This window comes from Semicossyphus pulcher, unplaced genomic scaffold, assembly GCF_022749685.1.
Source record: "Semicossyphus pulcher isolate SPU_LCO1_2020_fin unplaced genomic scaffold, fSemPul1.0.p SCAF_20, whole genome shotgun sequence".
NCBI lineage: Eukaryota > Metazoa > Chordata > Actinopteri > Labriformes > Labridae > Semicossyphus > Semicossyphus pulcher.
In genome coordinates, this window is record NW_027211694.1 from 3,511,852 (window position 1) to 3,530,245 (window position 18,394).

The window sequence follows — 18,394 nt, forward strand, 5'->3', positions numbered from 1 at the left end:
CTGAACTGATCGACTCCCGGCCCCGGTCAATATTTGTTGTGCTTCATGAGAGGAGAAGGAAACTTTGAAACTTGACCTGCAGTGTGGGCTGGGTAAATAGGACACATCGGACTCATTTGGAGATTAAACACATAACACAGACTGTTTATACATCACAGACTGTCTATACATCACAGACTGTTTATACATCACAGACTCTGATATTAAAGGGAACATTAGGCTGCACATTTAGTCCGATATAATTCTGAGGTGTTTCTGATTTAAAGGAGGCAGCGTTTAAAACACCAGGTTAAATGTAAAGGGGCAGTAATGAACATTTTCATGGCACACATCCCCAGTTTACACGAGCAACATGTAATGCCGCATCATGGCCACAGGATGGCGCCAAAGTAGGCCTAACTGTCTCCTCTCTCCTATTTTGAAAAGTTGATTATTTTACTGTCAATTTAATTTTGACTAAAATTATGATTTTTTTTACATAAAGAGAGGAATTAAATTTAGAGGTTTTGATTACAGAAAAACGATGATGTGATTGCAAAGTGTCCACAAAGAAAAAGAACAATAACAGATGAAAAAAGAGGAAATTAAATTACAACTCACCAACGTCCTTCAAACTAAATCAATTAGGTAAAACTATTATTATCATTATTATTATTATTATTATTATAGGCATGAATGTGTTATTGAGGTAATTTCATATTTAGCTTACAATAACAGTAGTTATAGGTGAAGTTTGCACAATTAAATTATTAGAAATGACAGATTGTCAGATTTCCGGCAGCTGATGGAAGGTCATAGTTAATGTCGGTGGCATGCTGCCTTCAGGTGCTCCTTGTAACCTCCAGCTTCTGTGTTCTGTCCACAGTAGGATATTATGTGTGGCAGCCAAAGACAATAATCTCTTTAATGTAAATAAAATCAAATATAAAGGTTGTATACTAACAATCCTTCTATGCATAAATGATGTAATTAAGCTAGCAAACACACAGAATGTCAAACATGGGGGCCATCGTAATTTTTTGATTAATTAATTGAGCTTCAGGTTGGGAAAATAAGTTCATGGCAGCCACCTAGTGGTGATTTCAGGAAGCCAATATTGAGTAAATTCTCACTTTGAGTCAAAAGTGATAAGTGATGAACATTGTAGAAAATAAACTGATGACAGTTTCTTTAACTTCGAAACATTTTAAATAGAAATCATAGAACAATTACGTTTTAAAAAACCTTTTAAGTAAATAAGTTTTATTAGCATGTTATCCTCTCTTTGCAGATTTTAAGGATATTTTCTGTTATATACTTGTAGTTGAACTCATAACCACAAAAATTCCGACACTCCCTGAAGGCAGCAGCAGCCCAAACTGCCACTCACTCGGGGAGTGGGACTAATCGCTCTGCATCTCTCTCCTCCAGTTTGTGGGCGTATTTCTCTCCCTGCACACCGTGTCCCTCTCTCCTCACCCGGTCACTCTGATCCGGACTCACGGACACTCGGAGACGTCTCGCGCTGGAAATAATGATAATGTCCCATTTATGTTTATGAAGAAGGTCTGAAAGATGCTGCTGTTTGCTTTGCTCGTTTGTTTCAGCGGGAGTGTGCTGGGGCAACTGGAGGAATCCCAGTTTGGAGATGAGACTGATTTCGACCTCACAGACTTTGATTTGGACATTGTAAGATATTTTAAGAATATATTCTACAGTCTTGAGTTTTGATTTCCTTTTCTGACATGTTTTTGTGCACACAGGCGCCACGCAGGGTCCCGCGGCAGGTGAAGACGATAATAACCAAGGTAAAGTCGAATTTATATTGCACAGATATGAGGCTCTTTTAAAAAAAAAATATTGATCTAGTTTGTTGCTGAAATGTAGAGGCAAAATGTGCTTTTAATATATTTTTTATGTAAAGCACAAAAAACATGTTCTTTAAAGTCAAGGAGAAGAAGAAGAAGCGACGATCTATCTTAGCCTGGTGCTAATTTGGCACATTGGATACTGATGCCTTTTAATCTGTCAATAATCTGACTGGTTAGGGGAAGTTTAAAAGCAACTGACATCCCTTGCATTAGGAAAACTTCTTATTTTAACGGACCTATATATTTCTATGAGTGACCTAGAATGCATGACCTAGTTTAAGTTATTTACAAGCGTATTTTGTCATCCTAAACTTGTGCGCTTTGGGCGTGACGCACCGGAGATCAGCCAAGCGCGCAGATGTGCCAGAGTATCTGTAATGCACTGACTGCACTGAGCTCATGGGAAAACATTCCTCTTGCCTGTGTTGGGTTTTTGTTGCTGTGTGGGGAATTGTGTTTTCGTTGGCTCATCAAAAATAAATCGGTGATTTATCAATACGCACCAGCAGGGCTGCGTAAAACCGGTGCCAAACTGGCGCCTTTAAACAAACATCTGGAAGTCCGGGAGATATTCAGGCGCAGGTGGTTCCGCAGTAATGTTGACTTTTTTCGCAGGAGACTAAACCTCACATCCAGGAGCTCTCCATAAAGACCACCATCATCTCCCGCTACGCCTTCACCGCGGTGTACTGCGCCATGCTCAACCGGCACACCGCCGCCACCGAGGGCGTCTTCCAGTTCCAGATCCCCGCTGGAGCCTACGTCTCTAACTTCACCATGTAAGAGTCTCGCAGGTCACATGATTGTGGACCTAAGATGAGAAGAAGACCATCAAAGCATACTTCAGATAAAAGATTGTAATATATGATAAATTAGTGCTGCTTAGAAATCACTCATCTTAATTTTACGCACATTCTCTTTCTACTAATTGAACTTGTCACAACCGTTTGGGTTTGTAATCCTTTAAATGAAGCAGTGCATTCTTATGACCCTTCATCTATGGTTGTTACGACCTCAGTGTTGACATTAGTTGTAGGAAGTTAACTTGAGGAGCATCGTAAAGGGGTAAACAAAAAAAAACATCCAGTATTTCAAAATAAAAGCAGCCAAAACTAAACAAAAGGCCTAAAAATTGACATAAAGGTAGTAACATAAATATTTAAATGCGCTGTTTTACCCCTTTGATCATCTTGTGACCCCTTTGGTTTTATCTCGGGAGCCTTAAAGAGGCCTGACCTCCAGGTTGGGACCCCTCACCCTACAATTACTGTTAAAATGGGTCCTAATAGATGCTAATTGTTATTTGACATGTTTTATTACTTCACTTACAGGCAGTTTTATGTCCTATTGTTCAGAGTTTTTCTTTAAAATAAAGGCAGAGATCAGGTGACACATGCCAGACATATTTATGGAAGCTGGGTGTGAAGTAAAAAGTCGTCTAAGCAAAAGTTTAGCACCAAAATGACCTTACTTAAGAGCTACGACCTCACGTAACACCATCATCCTGTCACTCCGTGTAACAGTCCGTCCACAGAAACCGTTCAATCTAAGCAGATTTACAAGTTTTAGGAGGTATTAAGCAGCTGGCAGGATTTATGATGTCTCTGTTGCTATGGAGACGTTAGCAAGGAGCCAAGAAAGGGTGAAAACTTTTATAGTGCTGTTAACACTCGCACACTGACCCCAGACTTCATTCATGTGCAGGACCACCGCCACGTGAATAGGTAACGACAGGATTTTGTCCGAGAGCGCCGTCCTTTGTGTGACAGAACCCGGTTAAAAAAACGTGACAATAGGTGGTCCTGAATATGAGCGCGGCTTTAATCCTAGACCTTTGACCCCTGTGAACCAGGATCATCGGAGGGCGGGTGTACCAGAGCGAGGTCAGGCCGAAGGAAAAGAGGGTCAAGCAGGAGAGCGGCAGAGCCAAGAACAAAGAGGCAGGTGATGCAAGGTAAGAGGAACCTCAGTGTGTGTGTGAGCACTTTTCTGTGTGTGTGTGTGTGTGTGTGTGTGTGTGTGTGTGTGTGTGTGTGTGTGTGTGTGTGTGTGTGTGTGTGTGTGTGTGCGCTCCTCTGCTCTCCAGTCTCGTCCTAATTACACAGCAGCCCTCCTAACCTCTAATGTTCCTATTTTGCAAACAGAGACTGATAATAACCCGACTTAGAGCTCTTTAAGGCGTCCACAAAGAGCGCCTGTGTGCGCGTGAAATAAGCTCATCTCTCCGGAGAGTTTCATATAAAGTTATGACGCAACATGTGACACATGGAAGAAGTGACCACCACGTTTCCAGCTGTCATGACAGAAGTGACATTTTCATTAAAGGGATGTAGTCATTCAGTCATTCAGTCATTCAGTCACTCGGCTGTGAAGGACAGAGGAGAGGAGGAAGGAGAGGATTGAGGAGGAAGATTAAAAGGAGGCTGCACTTCCTTATTCATTATGTCACCACTTTTGACTGTTCAGCTCACCGCTCCACCTCTGACTGTACTCCTCCTCGTACTCCTCCTATTTCCTCATGGCTCCAGTGTTTGTTTTCTTCTCACATATTATATTTTCTTATGTTTACAGCTGCTGCTCTGTTGATTTCTTTAGCTTTCATTTAACTCCAGAAAAGTAGAAATCTGCCACTGCCAAAAAAGCTGGCCTGTCTGTTTCCTTCAGATTTTTACGTAATGTATGACCTGCAGGAAGATTAAAAAAGACTTTGGACAAAATAAAACAGTCCAGTATTTACTGTACTTATATTTTAAAATATAACACTTCTATATAGTCGTCAACAAATTGAAGAAAGTCATTGAAGAAAGTTTACAAACATATAAACGCATTAAAAGCTCAGTAATTATCTTATACAGTAGTTGCATTTGTTCGGGACTACTTTTACCGGCGGATTAATCCACATTCGGTGCTTTCGTGGGTGTTTCCGACAGCAGACTTGAGCGTGAAGTCGCAGCAAATCTTTTGAAATTGCCGGGGACATAACCCGAATAGGGCTGCATGGTGGTAGGGGAGTTAGCGCTGTTGCCTCTCAGCTAGAAGGCTCCTGGTTTGAACGTAGCGGGTCTTTATGTGTGGATTCTGCATGCTCTCCCCAGCTTCCTCCCACAGTCCAAAGACATGCTCGTTAGGTTCATTGGTGACTCTAAATTGCCCGTAGGTGTGAGTGTGAGCATGAAAGGTTGTCTGTCTCTGTGTGTCAGCCCTGTGATTGACAGGCGATCAGTCCAGGTGTAACCCCGCCTCTCGCCCAATGACAGCTGGGATAGGCTCCAGCCCCCCGTGACCCTGAACAGGATGGATGAATAACCCAAAATAACCTGATCCTATAAACAATCATCAGACATGGTCCATTTTTCACAAAAGCCCCTACCTTCTATCATGTTATCTTCTATATATGTTGAGTATATCTGACAAATTGCCTTCAACTGCCATAAAATTGACCTTCTCTCACCCCTCCCCTACAGTCCTGAGCCGGAGTTGGAGGTGTTCAAGATGGCCGCCAAAATCCCCGGCAGGAACAGGGCCATCTTCCTGCTGACCTACGAGGAGCTCCTGCAGCGTCGTCTGGGACGCTACGAGCACGTGACCAGCCTGCGGCCGATGCAGCTGGTCAGCCGCCTCAGCCTGGACGTCACCATCGTCGACCACTCGCCCGTCACCGACCTCCAGGTGCTGCCGCTCCGCAACGGCAGGAGCAACACTTCGCCAGGTTTACAGATACAACTTATTATATACAGCATGGTGTTCATTTTGTTAACCCTAATAACATTGAGAGTTTAAAAGAGGATAAAGAAGGTTATGCTTTAGTCTCCTTTTTGATTGACCAGCCGCATCGATGTCAATGGATGCATGGCTTCTCCTCCAAATACGGTCACTTGGCAACAGCCAAATTGCCAAACTCATGACTTCAAAAGCATAATCAACGAGCCACAAATCATTGGCGTCATGGTAGCTATGTCCATTTCTTATATTTAGTCCATATCCCAGCTAAAACAGTTAACAGAGGTCCATTTCAGAGCCAACGTACCGCCCTTTTTACTACACTCTTAGGTCACGGTCACTTCACTCTCTGCAGCCGTTTGTTCTCGATCCAGTTAAAACACAAACACACTTCCTGTCTTTGTGCCTCAGCCAAGCCCGGGCCTCCCGTCACCACCGTGATCAAAAAGGAACAGAACGTCTGCAAGGTCACCTTCAGCCCCAACATCGTCCAGCAGGCCAAGATCACCACCAACGGCCTCCTGGGAGACTTCGTGGTCCGCTACGACGTGCAGAGGGACATGGGGATCGGAGACATTCAGGTGATGAAGAAAACAGAGCAGCAGACACTGAGAGAGCATAAAAATAGTTTTCATATTTCGTATGCATGCACACAAATTTCACACACACACACGCTGATCCACCCACCTGTTAGTCATTCATTTCTCTGGCTTCCTGCCTCCACAGCTTCTCCACTGCCAAACTCTTCTCTCTGTCTTCTACTTTGTTTTGCCGATCACGCAAAAATCCATACTGTAACCGATCCCACCGCCCTCTGCAAGTCTGTAAACTTCTTCTTTCTTTCCCAGGTTTTAAACGGACATTTTGTGCACTACTTCGCCCCCAAAGATCTGCCGGTCGTGCCCAAGAACGTGGTGTTTGTGATCGACACCAGCGCCTCCATGCTGGGGAGGAAGATCAGACAGGTACAGCAGCACAGTGGATACCATATGTTATGTTAGAGCTGCAGAAATGTGGACATTTTTGAAGGGGGGACATCAGTGTTTCTACTCCTACACGAGAGAAATGTTGGGATTTAGTTCTGAAAATCTTGTTTACCTGATGTCTCATTGGTCATGGTTCAGGATTTTGACGAATGCATTTTACCTTTTGGGATCTAAATGACTGATAAGTACAAAATGTCTTGTTGTTCCTCGAGCCGAAATCTTCAGCCAGCAGCCGCGAGACGGGCTGTAATGTAATCCTTTGGGGCAACTGCACCTGCTTGTTTCTGGCACTTACAGGCTCAGATCGTTATTTACTGAAAGGATCCGTACAGAGAGAGAACTTTCTGTGACAGATTTGGATCACTTTTTTTTTAAAACATACACAGCTGTTGCATCGCTATCTTCAAAGGCACCAGACTCCATTCACAAAATTGGTAATTTTACCTTGCAGAACACAGGAGTTTCTTGTCTACCGCTGCCTGAGTCAGAATTAACTTTGAGGCTGATATTAGCCTATCAGAGTGATATCGGGCTGGGCGATATGGCCAAAATCCTGTATCACGATAGAGGATTTTTCATATTTCGATAATATCGCGATATAACAAATAATTAGTCTTTATCAAATAACCACATGGTGAAGTCTATTTTTGGATAATCCAGTGTGAATTAAATACTTGACAAATAGTTATTTTCTGCATGTTAATGTTCATGTTGATAAACAGCGCCTCCCTCTAAGGTTCGCTCCAAGTTCACTCCCACACGCAAGAATAAGAACGTCAAGCGTTGACAAAATGATGTAAAAATTGCCGTAAATCAGTTCAGCCACTGGTCTTGTGACATCACCATAGAGACAACAAATGATAGACATTTTCATACTGTTTGAACATGTATTTTCATGCATGATAGTGCAAAGGAAGATGCTTTATTTGATAACGAATGGAACCCTCTGATGCTAAATACTGTGATGAGGAAAAAATGAAAAGGTACACCTCTCCATCGAAAAGACCCTAAAATAAGCGTTTAACGAGCTTAAATTGAGCCTGAAGCTGGACTCTAATTGCCTTAACATTTGTCTAAATATTGGTGTAAAAGTGGCTTTTAATTTGGTGTGGATCTGATTTTACTATGTTGTCTTAAATGGTCTAAAATTGGTGAGAAACAGGCGCCAGTTTGGCTCTGTCGTTGAATCAATGGCCCGTGTGCGGAGGCGATGGTCCTCGATGCAGCGGCCCTGGGTTTGACTCTCGCGCTCGGCCCTTTGCCACGTGTCATCCTCCATTCTCTCTTCCCCTTTCCAACACCTAATGACACTCAAAGAGAGAAAGATGACATTAAATTTGCAATACATGCTTTCCAAGATATCTATCGTATGAGAAAATTAATATCCTAAATGGTCAGTCGCCTCCTGTTGATCTTTTCAGTCTGACTGCGATCTGAGGGACTTTTACATCTGCTGTCAGAAATATTTAGGGTTGATGGGTTTGGAGGATTTCAGGGGTCAGCTTTAAGTTCCACCTAGGGCAACAAATACAGGATATGAACACGTTCTTACTTTTCCCAAGTGTGTCAGAGGAAATCAGATTAATTTCCTTGCATCCCCTGTGAAACGATTTACCCTGTTTTTAAAGCAGAAGTTCAAATGGCTGTATTGGATCAGAAAGCTGACACCCTCCTCCTCACTCCCACACTGGAATATCGATATCAGACCTTTATTTCCTCCATCTGTAACAGCACGGTAATCCCCTCGGCCGGACTCGCAGCTAAACTCTGCAGCTGCCCTGAGCGACGAGAGCACAGAAACAGAAAACTGGAAAACACATTGCCAGTAAGAACGAGACATCGTGCACAAGGCTGAGCTGTGAGGGAGGAAGGTCAGCGTCGATGGGGTAATGGAACGTTCTAGACAACGGCACCCTCGACCCCTTGATCCATCCCCCCACCCATTACCAGCCCCCAGCAGACTGCACGAACAGAACAACAAGTGTGTTTTGATGAGGCTCCACAATAGAGGGTTTCAGCGCAGGTCAATCTGTGGTTCTGACCCCGCTGTATACAGACCTTATAGATGTCTGTAAATCCCACAGAGCCAAATTATATATCACACCCACGCACAGGGCTGCAGAGATGCTGCAGCTTCAGAGGGGGAAATAAGTGACGGAGTCTGAGCACTTTGGAGAGCAGACAAGAGACTATCAAACTTTAACTGATTTATAATACTTCACTACGTAAGGCTCGGTAGTCAAGTTTGACAATTATAGCTAAAAATAGCTGCCACATTAAATACTGATTAGGTATTGCAGCCAAAACCCGACCATATGTATCAAACAAATTAAACCAATGTAGGCTAAAACATTCATCCATTCATCATCTATACCGCTTATCCTGTTCAGCGTCACGGGGGGCTGGCGCCTATCCCAGCTGTCATTGGGCGAGAGGCGGGGTTACACCTGGACTGATCCCCAGTCAATCACAGGGCTGACCGTAGAGACAGACAACCATTCACGCTCACATTCACACCTACAATGTGAGAGTCACCAGTGAACCTTACGAGCGAGTGTGGGAGGAAGCCGGAGTACCCACACATGCACGGGGAGAACAAGCAAGATGCACGCAGAAAGGCCTTCGTCTGAACCGGGGTTCGAACTAGGAACTTTCTAGCTGAGCGGCGACAGCAACAACCACTGCACCACCGTGCAGCCTTAGGCTAAAAGCTAATTTCCTTTAAATCAAATCAAACTTTTTCTCTCCAGAAGTTTCTGATGGATTTTTCCAAGGTTGGGGGATTTGAGTCCTTTGACTTGATTTGACTGGAGTCACACAGGATTAGCAAATTTGAGGGCTTGAAACTTCATAAAGGATTTAAACTTCATGTGTTCAGACACGTGTGTTCTGTTAGAAATGTATAACGCTGGCATATGGAACCACTTCTGAAACTTATTGGATACACTGAAGGATGCATGACCGAGCTCCAGCAATAAAAAGGGTCTTATTAGTTATGACCGGCTTTTAACAGTAAAAGTTCTAGACAACCAAACCTTCATTTTAAGACGTTATTAGCTCAATATTCAGATTAAGTTCCTTTTAGCTCTTTTAAGACATTGTGACACTAGTTTTGAAATCCACTGACACCACCCTCACAGGCTCGATCCATGGGTGTGAGTGTGTTGGACAGAAACACAGCTGGTTGGTGGGCCGGGTGTTTGATTGATGGTTTGTTTTGAATCCTTTGGCTCGAGCATCTTAATACAATCACCAGGGTTAAACCACAGAGACCATGAGCGTGTTGTGCTTCCAGCATTCTGTTTGATTTCTAATGTGTCTGTTGAGATTTTCTTTCACACACATGGTTTTCCTCCTCAGACTAAAGACGCTCTGTTCACCATCCTGAGGGACCTGCGACCCGGCGATCGCTTTAACTTCATCAGCTTCTCCAACAAAATCAAAGTTTGGCAGCCGAATCGTCTCGTACCGGTGACGCCGCTAAATGTCAGAGACGCAAAGAAGTTTATTTTCACTCTGGCAACAACTGGAGGTGAGACATTATCCTTTCCCTCGCCAAATAAAGATTCGTCTGTTGCAGTTCATCACTAATCTGTCATGACTTCTCTCCCCTGCAGGTACAAATATCGACGATGCCATCCAGACGGGCTCCTCTCTCCTCCGTGAGTACCTCTCAGACCCCGACGCCAGCCCGAACAGCGTCTCCCTCATTATTTTCCTGACGGACGGTCGGCCCACAGTCGGGGAGCTTCAGTCCACCGCGATCCTGGGGAACACTCGCTCAGCCGTGCAGGAGAAGTTCTGCATCTTCACCATCGGGCTCGGGAACGACGTGGATTACCGGCTGCTGGAGCGCATGAGTCTGGAGAACTGTGGTATGATGAGACGCATCCACGAGGACGCCGACGCCAGCGCTATGCTCAAAGGGTAAGGATGTTGTCATTATGGCTGCCATCTTGTTTTTCTAACCTGCTATTGTTGGGCCAAGGAATCCCATGGTGCTAATTATGATGAGAAGTATAAAGGATCTCTTGTCTGTCTGAAAATGTATCAAGTTCACCAACTCATCCACTTTGCAAAGAGACTATACTGAAAGCGACCTGGTCATGACGCTATCTTCAAGGGGGTCAAACTGGTCTAAAGCTGGTCTGATCTGAACCTGGTGTACAGCTGATCTAAACTTCCAAAAATGTGTCTAAAAATTCACCTAATCCAGGGCTCTTGTGTAAATCTCTTGTGACATTCGACTGAAAGTGTCCTGACATTGGTGTGAAAGTCTAAAACTAACTGGGTCTAAAACTGGCCTGACACTGGTCTAAACAGTCAGAAGCTGAATCTACAGTTTTACCAAGTTTACCAACACATCCACCAATCTCGGACACGAACAAAGGCGTCACTTCTCCATTGAAAATACCCTAAAACAAGTGTTTAACCAGCTTAAAATAAACCTGAAACCTGCAGTCAATGTAGTCTAAGATTGAGAAGAACAGTCTAGTTGAACAAACTGTTCTAAAATTGACATGAAACTGGACTCTAATTGCCTTAACATTGGTCTAAGCATTGGTGTAAAAGCGGTGTGGAAGTGGTCTGAAACTCGTGTACAGCTGATCTAAAATGTGTGTGCTAAAATTGCCCAAAAAAAATGTCAGAAACTGTGCGTAATCGTGGGCTAAAATTGAAGTGAAACGAGTATGTAACTGATCTTAAACCCCTTTGAAATTAGACAGAAAGTAAGTCTAAGCTAAGATAAGTCTGACACTGGTCTAAAACAGTCAGAAACTGGTTTACCAACACATCCACCAACGGACACGCACTTCTCCACTGAAAATACCCTAAAATAAGTGTTTAACAAGTTTAAATTGAGCCTGAAACTGGAGTCAGTGTAGTTGATTGTAAGATTGAGAGTGGTCTAAAACAGTCTAGAAGTTGTTCTAAAATTGGCATGAAACTGGACTCTAATTGGCCTCACATTGGTCTAAGCATTGGTGTAAAAGTGGCCTTGATTTGGTGTGGAACTGGTCCAAGACTGGTTTTAATCTGTGGTCTTATATATGGTCTAAAATTGGAGAGAAACGGGCGTCGGTTTGCCTCGGTAGATGAATTGGCGGCCCATGTGCGGAGGCTATGGTCCTAGGCCCCGGGTTCGACTCCCGCCCTCTGCCACGTGTCGTCTCCTACACAGTCTTCCCATTTCCAGCGCTCCCCACTGTCCTCTCTAGGAATAAAGGAATAAAATAAACGGTGAGAAAGTTGTCTTGAGGTCATGAAAGCTATGTTTGGATTTCAGCTTGAAATTGATCCGATGGTGGCACGAAACCAGAAGTGCCTTTATTGACTTGTAATATAAAATATGGCGATAAAATTGATTGAGAAGATGTAATTACTCATTACTTAAGTGTTCCCCCTTTACATGTGTATAATCCACCTCTTATTAATCAATTAGCTGTCCTTAATCCCTCTGACACGTCTCTCATCGAGCAGAGAGGGAACGATGACCGCAAATGTGACGGTGCTGACAACAGTCCTCTTTAATCAGCCTCAACATGTGACAGCCACAGACCACAGCAGCCACCCTCTTTCTCTCTAAGACTCCTTTTTCCTCTCCTCGACACACAACCTTCTCCTCTCTCTCTTCCGCACTCGGACACACGTGGTGTTTGTTCAGTTGAGCAGGAATGTGTGCGTGTTGTGAAACCTGCATCTGAGTATGTACGTGGGGTTAACGGATAGACTCCTCAGATAATAGCCCTCGTCCGGCTTGAGCAAACACGCTGGTTAAGAGGTGAGGAGGTTTACTGCGGCGTGACAACAAGGACACACACACATACACAATCTTTCCCTTATACACACTCTTTTATGAATGTGTGCACAAACTCTGAAGTGGGGTTACGGTAGCTTTGAGAGGTTAGACAAGCAGGTTTACGGCCGGAAGGTGGTTTGTTTGACTAAAAGACATCTGATGAAATCTGTAACAAACTGCTTTTTCTACCTCAAAAACTACCGCTGATGTTCCCTTGAGCACAGGCAAACAACATGTGACAGATTGGAGATCAACAGAGAAGAGTTGGTTTGAAACTTGGGCAACATTCAGAACGAATTTAGCGAAAGCAATGGCTCCAAAAATGGAACAAAAAGGTATTCTTGTTCCAGAGAACCAAGATGGTGACGGCCAAACGCCAAACTTCAGGCACCAAACAGTACTCCACAAACCAACTTTCAGTGGCAATGTCTCCTTCTTATATACAGTCAACGAAAAACTAGCACATTGCTAGAAGGGGACACTGTCCTTGATGGAGAATAAGGTACGACCAACAAGGTGTCCCTCTTGTTGTGGTCGTCTGATTGGGATTAACAATGACTTAAAGGTAGAGGTAGCTCAAATGTTTGGCGCTGCAATACATGTTGATGTGTCGGACTTTGACCTGAAAACAGAGGCTTGTTTGGTTTGGCAAAGATGACCAAAGATTAACCATAGAGGTTGCAGGGTATGCTCAAATGAAAAGTACTGACAATCAACGTTGGCCTGCAAAAAGACGGTAGTTCTGGAAGGCAAGATGATTGTGTCTGGTATTGCCACTGATGGGTCAGTTCAAGCTAATTTGAGCTGGGATCTAATTAATGACTGCCTTATCAATGTGTCTCTTTCCTTTCTAGGTTCTACGATGAGATAGGAACTCCTCTGCTCTCTGACATAAGGATCAACTACACCGAGAACTCCGTCCAGTACGTCACTCAGCATCTGTTCACCAACTACTTCAACGGCTCTGAGATCGTCATCGCCGGCAAGCTAACCAACCAAAGCGCAGAGTCGCTGCACGTCCAGGTTACAGCCAGCAACAACGATAAGAGCATCATCCTGGAGACCGACGTTCCTCTGAGGCACCGGCAGATAGAGATGGAGAAACACGTGAAAGCAGCCACAGCAGCAATGGCCGAAGGAGCTAAAGTTTTGGGTTCAGTAACAGAAGACTTTGTTGAACGTGTCTGGGGTTTCCTGAGCGTCAAGGAGGGGCTGCGGTCGAGGCTGCGAAGCCAGACAAGCAAGGAGAGGGAGGAATACATCCAGCAGGCCACCAATCTCTCTCTGACGTACCACTTCCTCTCTCCTGTCACCAACCTGGTGGTGGAGAAGCCCGAGGTCCTGGCAGACAACACCATGGCTCCAGCACCCACCATCGCTCCAGCAGGTAGAGAAGATGTCTCAAACGCCAATGAGCTTCCAGGTGACTCAGAGGACGGAAAGCCACAGGAACCCAACAAGGAGGCTGGCAGCAGGACTTCATCTCTGAGCAACAACATTGGTGAGGTTCAATCTAACATTTGGTTGTACAGAGTGTCTGAAGAGCCATAACAAGTAAACTGACACAGGGATATCAAAGTATTGTTTTAATTGGGATTGAAATCTACAACTACTTAAAAAGATAACTCCACAAAAAGTATGTTTCTAATACTTCATGTGGCTCTGAAAACTTGGTCCTTCCAGGGTGAACCGAAGCTACAGTTAGCTTGGATTCACAACAGAAACAATAGGTTTAAACCGTGAGTAAGTCTAAAGCCAAAAAGAAGTATCATAAATATCAATGTTTTGTCAATATAAAGCATAATAAACTGCTATAGCTAGGATAGCTAGCTGTCAACTACTGTATGCTAGGCTAACGTTCACAAACAACCAGCAGCTAATTGTGCTAACCAAAAACAAGCTGCTTTTTAAGCTACATTTTTAAGAACACAGTCTTAAGTCTCTAAATATTTGTTGCTAGCAAACTTAGCTATTTACATTTGTAGTTCATATAAAACAAAGTAAAGCTCTGTCGACATACATGAGCGGCTAACGCTCGGGTTACACGAAAACATAGCTTTCTTTTGTTGCTAGCATGGCTAGCTGTTCATTGCTTTTAGCTGTTATATGTGTTTGAAAGATGCTGGTGTGCTGATGATAGGGAGGTGCATTTTGCTGCAGGAGAAATTTGAGACGTTTCTAGATAGATTAGCTTTGAAGTTATTGTAATGGATGTGATAACAAGCTTACAAGCTACAGCTAGTCTCCTCTGCAAAGGCACCAACTACACACTTTTCAGAGCTGCATTTCAAACCTAAAGGATGGATAGATGCAACCATGTTGTTGTATTTGCAGCGCGTGTGTTTTGGACTTTTGCATGTGTTTTTAAATTTGCATCATTTCTGAATTTGCAGCCTGTTTCTTCTAATGGAAACCGTTTGGGATGTTGCAGCGCGATTGCCCTCCTCGGCCATCGTATCAGACACCCTGTATCACACCAACAGTTACTGTTACTCATATGGAAGATTTAAAAAGGAAGCACTAAACAATGGCTGCCCTCTGACTCATTGCAGTAAATACATTCTCCCTTCCTTGTAGGTAAAGTTCAGAGGAGACCAGCCAAGAAATCCATCACCGTCTCCAAAACATCAGGTAACTCCACGTTCTCTCTCTCACTCATGTAAACAGTTTAACATTCCCCCCTTGCTTGTTTCATCTGATAGCATCTCAACCCTTTATACAGTAAGCATGTACGCGTTGGGTTAAAAGGCTCCATGAGGAGAGTTGAAAGAAAGAGACGGGGAATGTACAGTAGACTCTCTCTCTCCAACTCTCTGTGTGGGCGGCCTGTAATTTGGGTGCTCGTCAGACAGCGCGACGGGTTCAGGGATGCCTCTGAACATGACCTGAAAAGAGGGAAGAACACACAGGGTCTAATTGAAATACCGACACAAGCAGTACGTGGCACTTTAAACATGCAAGTGCGTGTTCACGAACAGACACACACACACACTGAAGGGAACCGGGGCAGAGAGAAGAGATGGATGTTTGTGCTTGTGTTACAGTGAAGAGAGGGACCCATCAGAGGCAGTTAGTGAGGGTTAATGACCCTGTCATTACTGTTCCTCAATCATCCACTCATCTCATCTCTCCTCTGTTCATCTCAGCTGGTTCTCACCAGGCTGAGGAGACTCCGGCTAAAGATACAAACCATCCTGATAATAGCCACCATGTTTTTTAAAGCTCTGTTATTTTTCTCTCTGCCTCAGCGGACGGTGACCCTCACTTTGTGGTGGAGTTCCCGCTCAGCAAACTGACCGTTTGCTTCAACATCAACGGAGAGCCGGGACACGTCCTGCGCCTCGTCTCTGACCACAAGCACTCTGGTAAGACTCGCATCAAGCAGCAACAAAACCCTTATTCCACATCAAGGCTGGAAGATCTTTATGTTTTGTGTCTTCAGGTGTCACGGTTAACGGTAAGCTAATCGGCGCCCCAGCTCCGCCGGGCAGCCACAAACAGCAGCGCACCTACTTCAGCACCATCACCATCGTGGTGGATCGTCCCAGACGCGCCTACATCGAGGTCACGCCCAAGAAGGTGATCCTGGACGGGCGGGACAGAATGGTGCTGCCCTGCCACTCCACGGTCTCGGTGGACAGCGGCGTTCTGTCCGTGTCCATCGTGGGGAAGTCTAACGTGACGGTGACGGTGGGAGGAAACATCAGCTTCGTGATCCTGCTGCATCAGTACAAGAATCCAGCCCCCTACCAGAGGGACCACCTGGGCTTCTACATCGGGCACAGCAAGGGGCTGTCGCACAACTGCCACGGCCTGCTGGGTATGTGTTAGTCACAGATTGAGCAGATATTCCATACACAAGTCTGAGCCTTAGTTATACTTAGAGTTCTTTAACATTCACCACTTTAAGAGCTAGAAGTGAAGTTTATTTCAACAGTGCGGCAAGATCCAGTCAAGATAAGTGTGTTTAGAAACATGTTTGATTGCATGTGAAAGGGAGTGTGGAGCATCTGTGAACATCTGTGATGTATTTGAGGTTATTTATAGGACGATGACGGGCAGAAAAAAAGGATTCTACCTGTAAACTAGTTTTAAATAGTAGATTAATTAAAAAAAAGTCCACAGGTAAGTTAGACTTGGAGGTTTTGTCGCTCGTGGAGCTTAAAGTTTCATGAAAATCAGTTATTTCTTAAAGCTAAGGGAGCCATCATATTGATTTAAATTCTCTTCATATCATGCAGCAATCAACGAATCAAATGCACGGATAAAGAGAAAAATATGTCGCATCTGTGGCTTTTCCACTGGTTTCACAAAGTGGCCTACCCCAGCTTAAAGTGAGCCTGGTGCTAGAGAAAGGTCAAGAGGTCAAGAGGTACATAAATGTCCACAAAGAAATCCAGACATTCATCCAAATCTTTAAGGTTTCAAACTATGCGTCACTGTAAGGGACAAAAAGACCAACGGAAAGCAGCATCATAACAGTCGAGTCCTTTCTTGGTTCAGACTAGAACTTCCTCGGTTTAAAGTTAAACCTGCAGTGAAACCTGCCCCGCTCTGCTCATTAGGGAGCTCCAAAAACAAATGTTGCAATTAGCGTAAAAAATCAACTGTGGAGAAAATAATTCTCTGCAAAACCTAATTGAAGAATTTAAGAATAAGACAAAGTTTGGTAAGCACACTAGGGGTTGTCCGTGCAACCCCTGGTGCTTCTGTGCTCGTGGATGAAACAGTCACCAAAGCTGGTGCAGCAGCTGAGGCCAAGGCCACCGAAATAACGTGGAGAGTTACATGTGGGTTAATCCTTCATCTATCCAGTGATTTACTACATGATCAACACCTCTGTGAGGCATCTAACTGGGAGCCCTGTGTGATTCTTAAAACACAAATTCAGAATCCTTTTATATTTGCGCAAAACATTAACAGAACAATACACACCTGATGCCTCCAAAGACTCATATCAGTCAAACCTTTGATTCTACCTTCAGGTCAGTTCCTGTACCAGGAAGTGGGCGTGGCTGAGCTTCCCGCAGAGGGAGACATGAAGCCGGCGTCCGTCCTGAAGGTGAAGGACCGCTCGGTGCCGGTGGTCCAGAAGAGCAGGAAGATCTACAGCGGCGCTCAGAGCGTGGACTGCTGGTTCGCGCGCAACAACGCCGCCAAGCTGATAGACGGACAGTACGAGGACTATTTGATGTCGCACATGTTCGACACGGGGGACTGGCCACACGGGACTAACAGAGTGTGAGACTGTCGCTGCTTTTAAATAACTGACTTAACTCGTTTACTCCGTTTTCATATCCAGAAACGTTCCCAAAATTCTCCTCCTACCTACGGCCACTTTTGAATATATTTTTGTACCATTTCTAATAAATATTAAATGTTTTTTATTATATTATGTTTATTATTTTTTACTGTCATTTTGTACTTGTAAATAAAACAAATAAACCCACAATCCAAGGTTGTTTTTTCACGCAATCTTTGGCTTTTTCATCCACCTGACACATATTTCTGGTGTTTTTCTCACACGCCAAATATGTACGTCAACATGTCTTAAACATGGCGACCTTCAAGTTGAAGATCACACCTGGTTACAGCCCCGCTAACTAACCCCTTGCCCCTGCGCCAATGACTACATGCTACACCACGCACACACAGCTCCGCAGTCCCCCCCTGTCATCAGCTGGAGGTCGCAGGGCTGCTGGCCCCGCCCCCACAGGTGTGCTCCGGCCAGGTCCCTGCTCAGATCGTCTGTCATCGCGCTGCCTAGCCCCCGGTCGCCGCAGGAATTCAACACCAACACGCAGGTTCATGTGTCAATCATCTTTATTCAGATTAAAGAGATACATTCGGTAAGTAGCACTGCGGCAGGTAGCAGCCCGATAGTGACACTTCAGGACGTGCTGCGCCGTTTTACACACATGATCATGATTCTGTTTGTAATAAAAAATACATACAAGGTACATAAGAATACAAAATTACACATTACAGACGGAATATGTCGAACTTTAGACCTTTAAAACCGTTAACAGGAGAACGGA

General features: G+C 44.3%; 1 protein-coding gene across 1 annotated transcript; it reads left to right on the top strand.

The window, feature by feature from the left end:
- Nucleotides 1–1,485: 1,485 nt before the first annotated feature.
- Nucleotides 1,486–17,797, top strand: itih5 (inter-alpha-trypsin inhibitor heavy chain 5). The gene is made up of 14 exons (XM_069671125.1): nucleotides 1,486–1,668; nucleotides 1,743–1,787; nucleotides 2,466–2,629; nucleotides 3,703–3,804; nucleotides 5,315–5,559; nucleotides 5,982–6,151; nucleotides 6,419–6,535; nucleotides 9,917–10,088; nucleotides 10,174–10,483; nucleotides 13,211–13,857; nucleotides 14,934–14,987; nucleotides 15,605–15,721; nucleotides 15,799–16,176; nucleotides 17,342–17,797. Exons 1-14 carry the CDS (start codon nucleotides 1,555–1,557, stop codon nucleotides 17,599–17,601), a joined length of 2,895 nt encoding a protein of 964 aa, XP_069527226.1. The 5' UTR covers nucleotides 1,486–1,554; the 3' UTR covers nucleotides 17,602–17,797.
- The last annotated feature ends 597 nt before the right edge of the window (nucleotides 17,798–18,394 follow it).

Coding starts and splice junctions, on each gene's coding strand:
- itih5 (XM_069671125.1), top strand. CDS start 1,555: ATGCTGCTGTTTGCTTTGCTCGTTTGTTTCAGCGGGAGTGTGCTGGGG. Junction 6,536..9,916: donor TGGGGAGGAAGATCAGACAG/GTACAGCAGCAC, acceptor TTTCCTCCTCAG/ACTAAAGACGCTCTGTTCAC. Junction 10,089..10,173: donor CACTCTGGCAACAACTGGAG/GTGAGACATTAT, acceptor TCTCCCCTGCAG/GTACAAATATCGACGATGCC.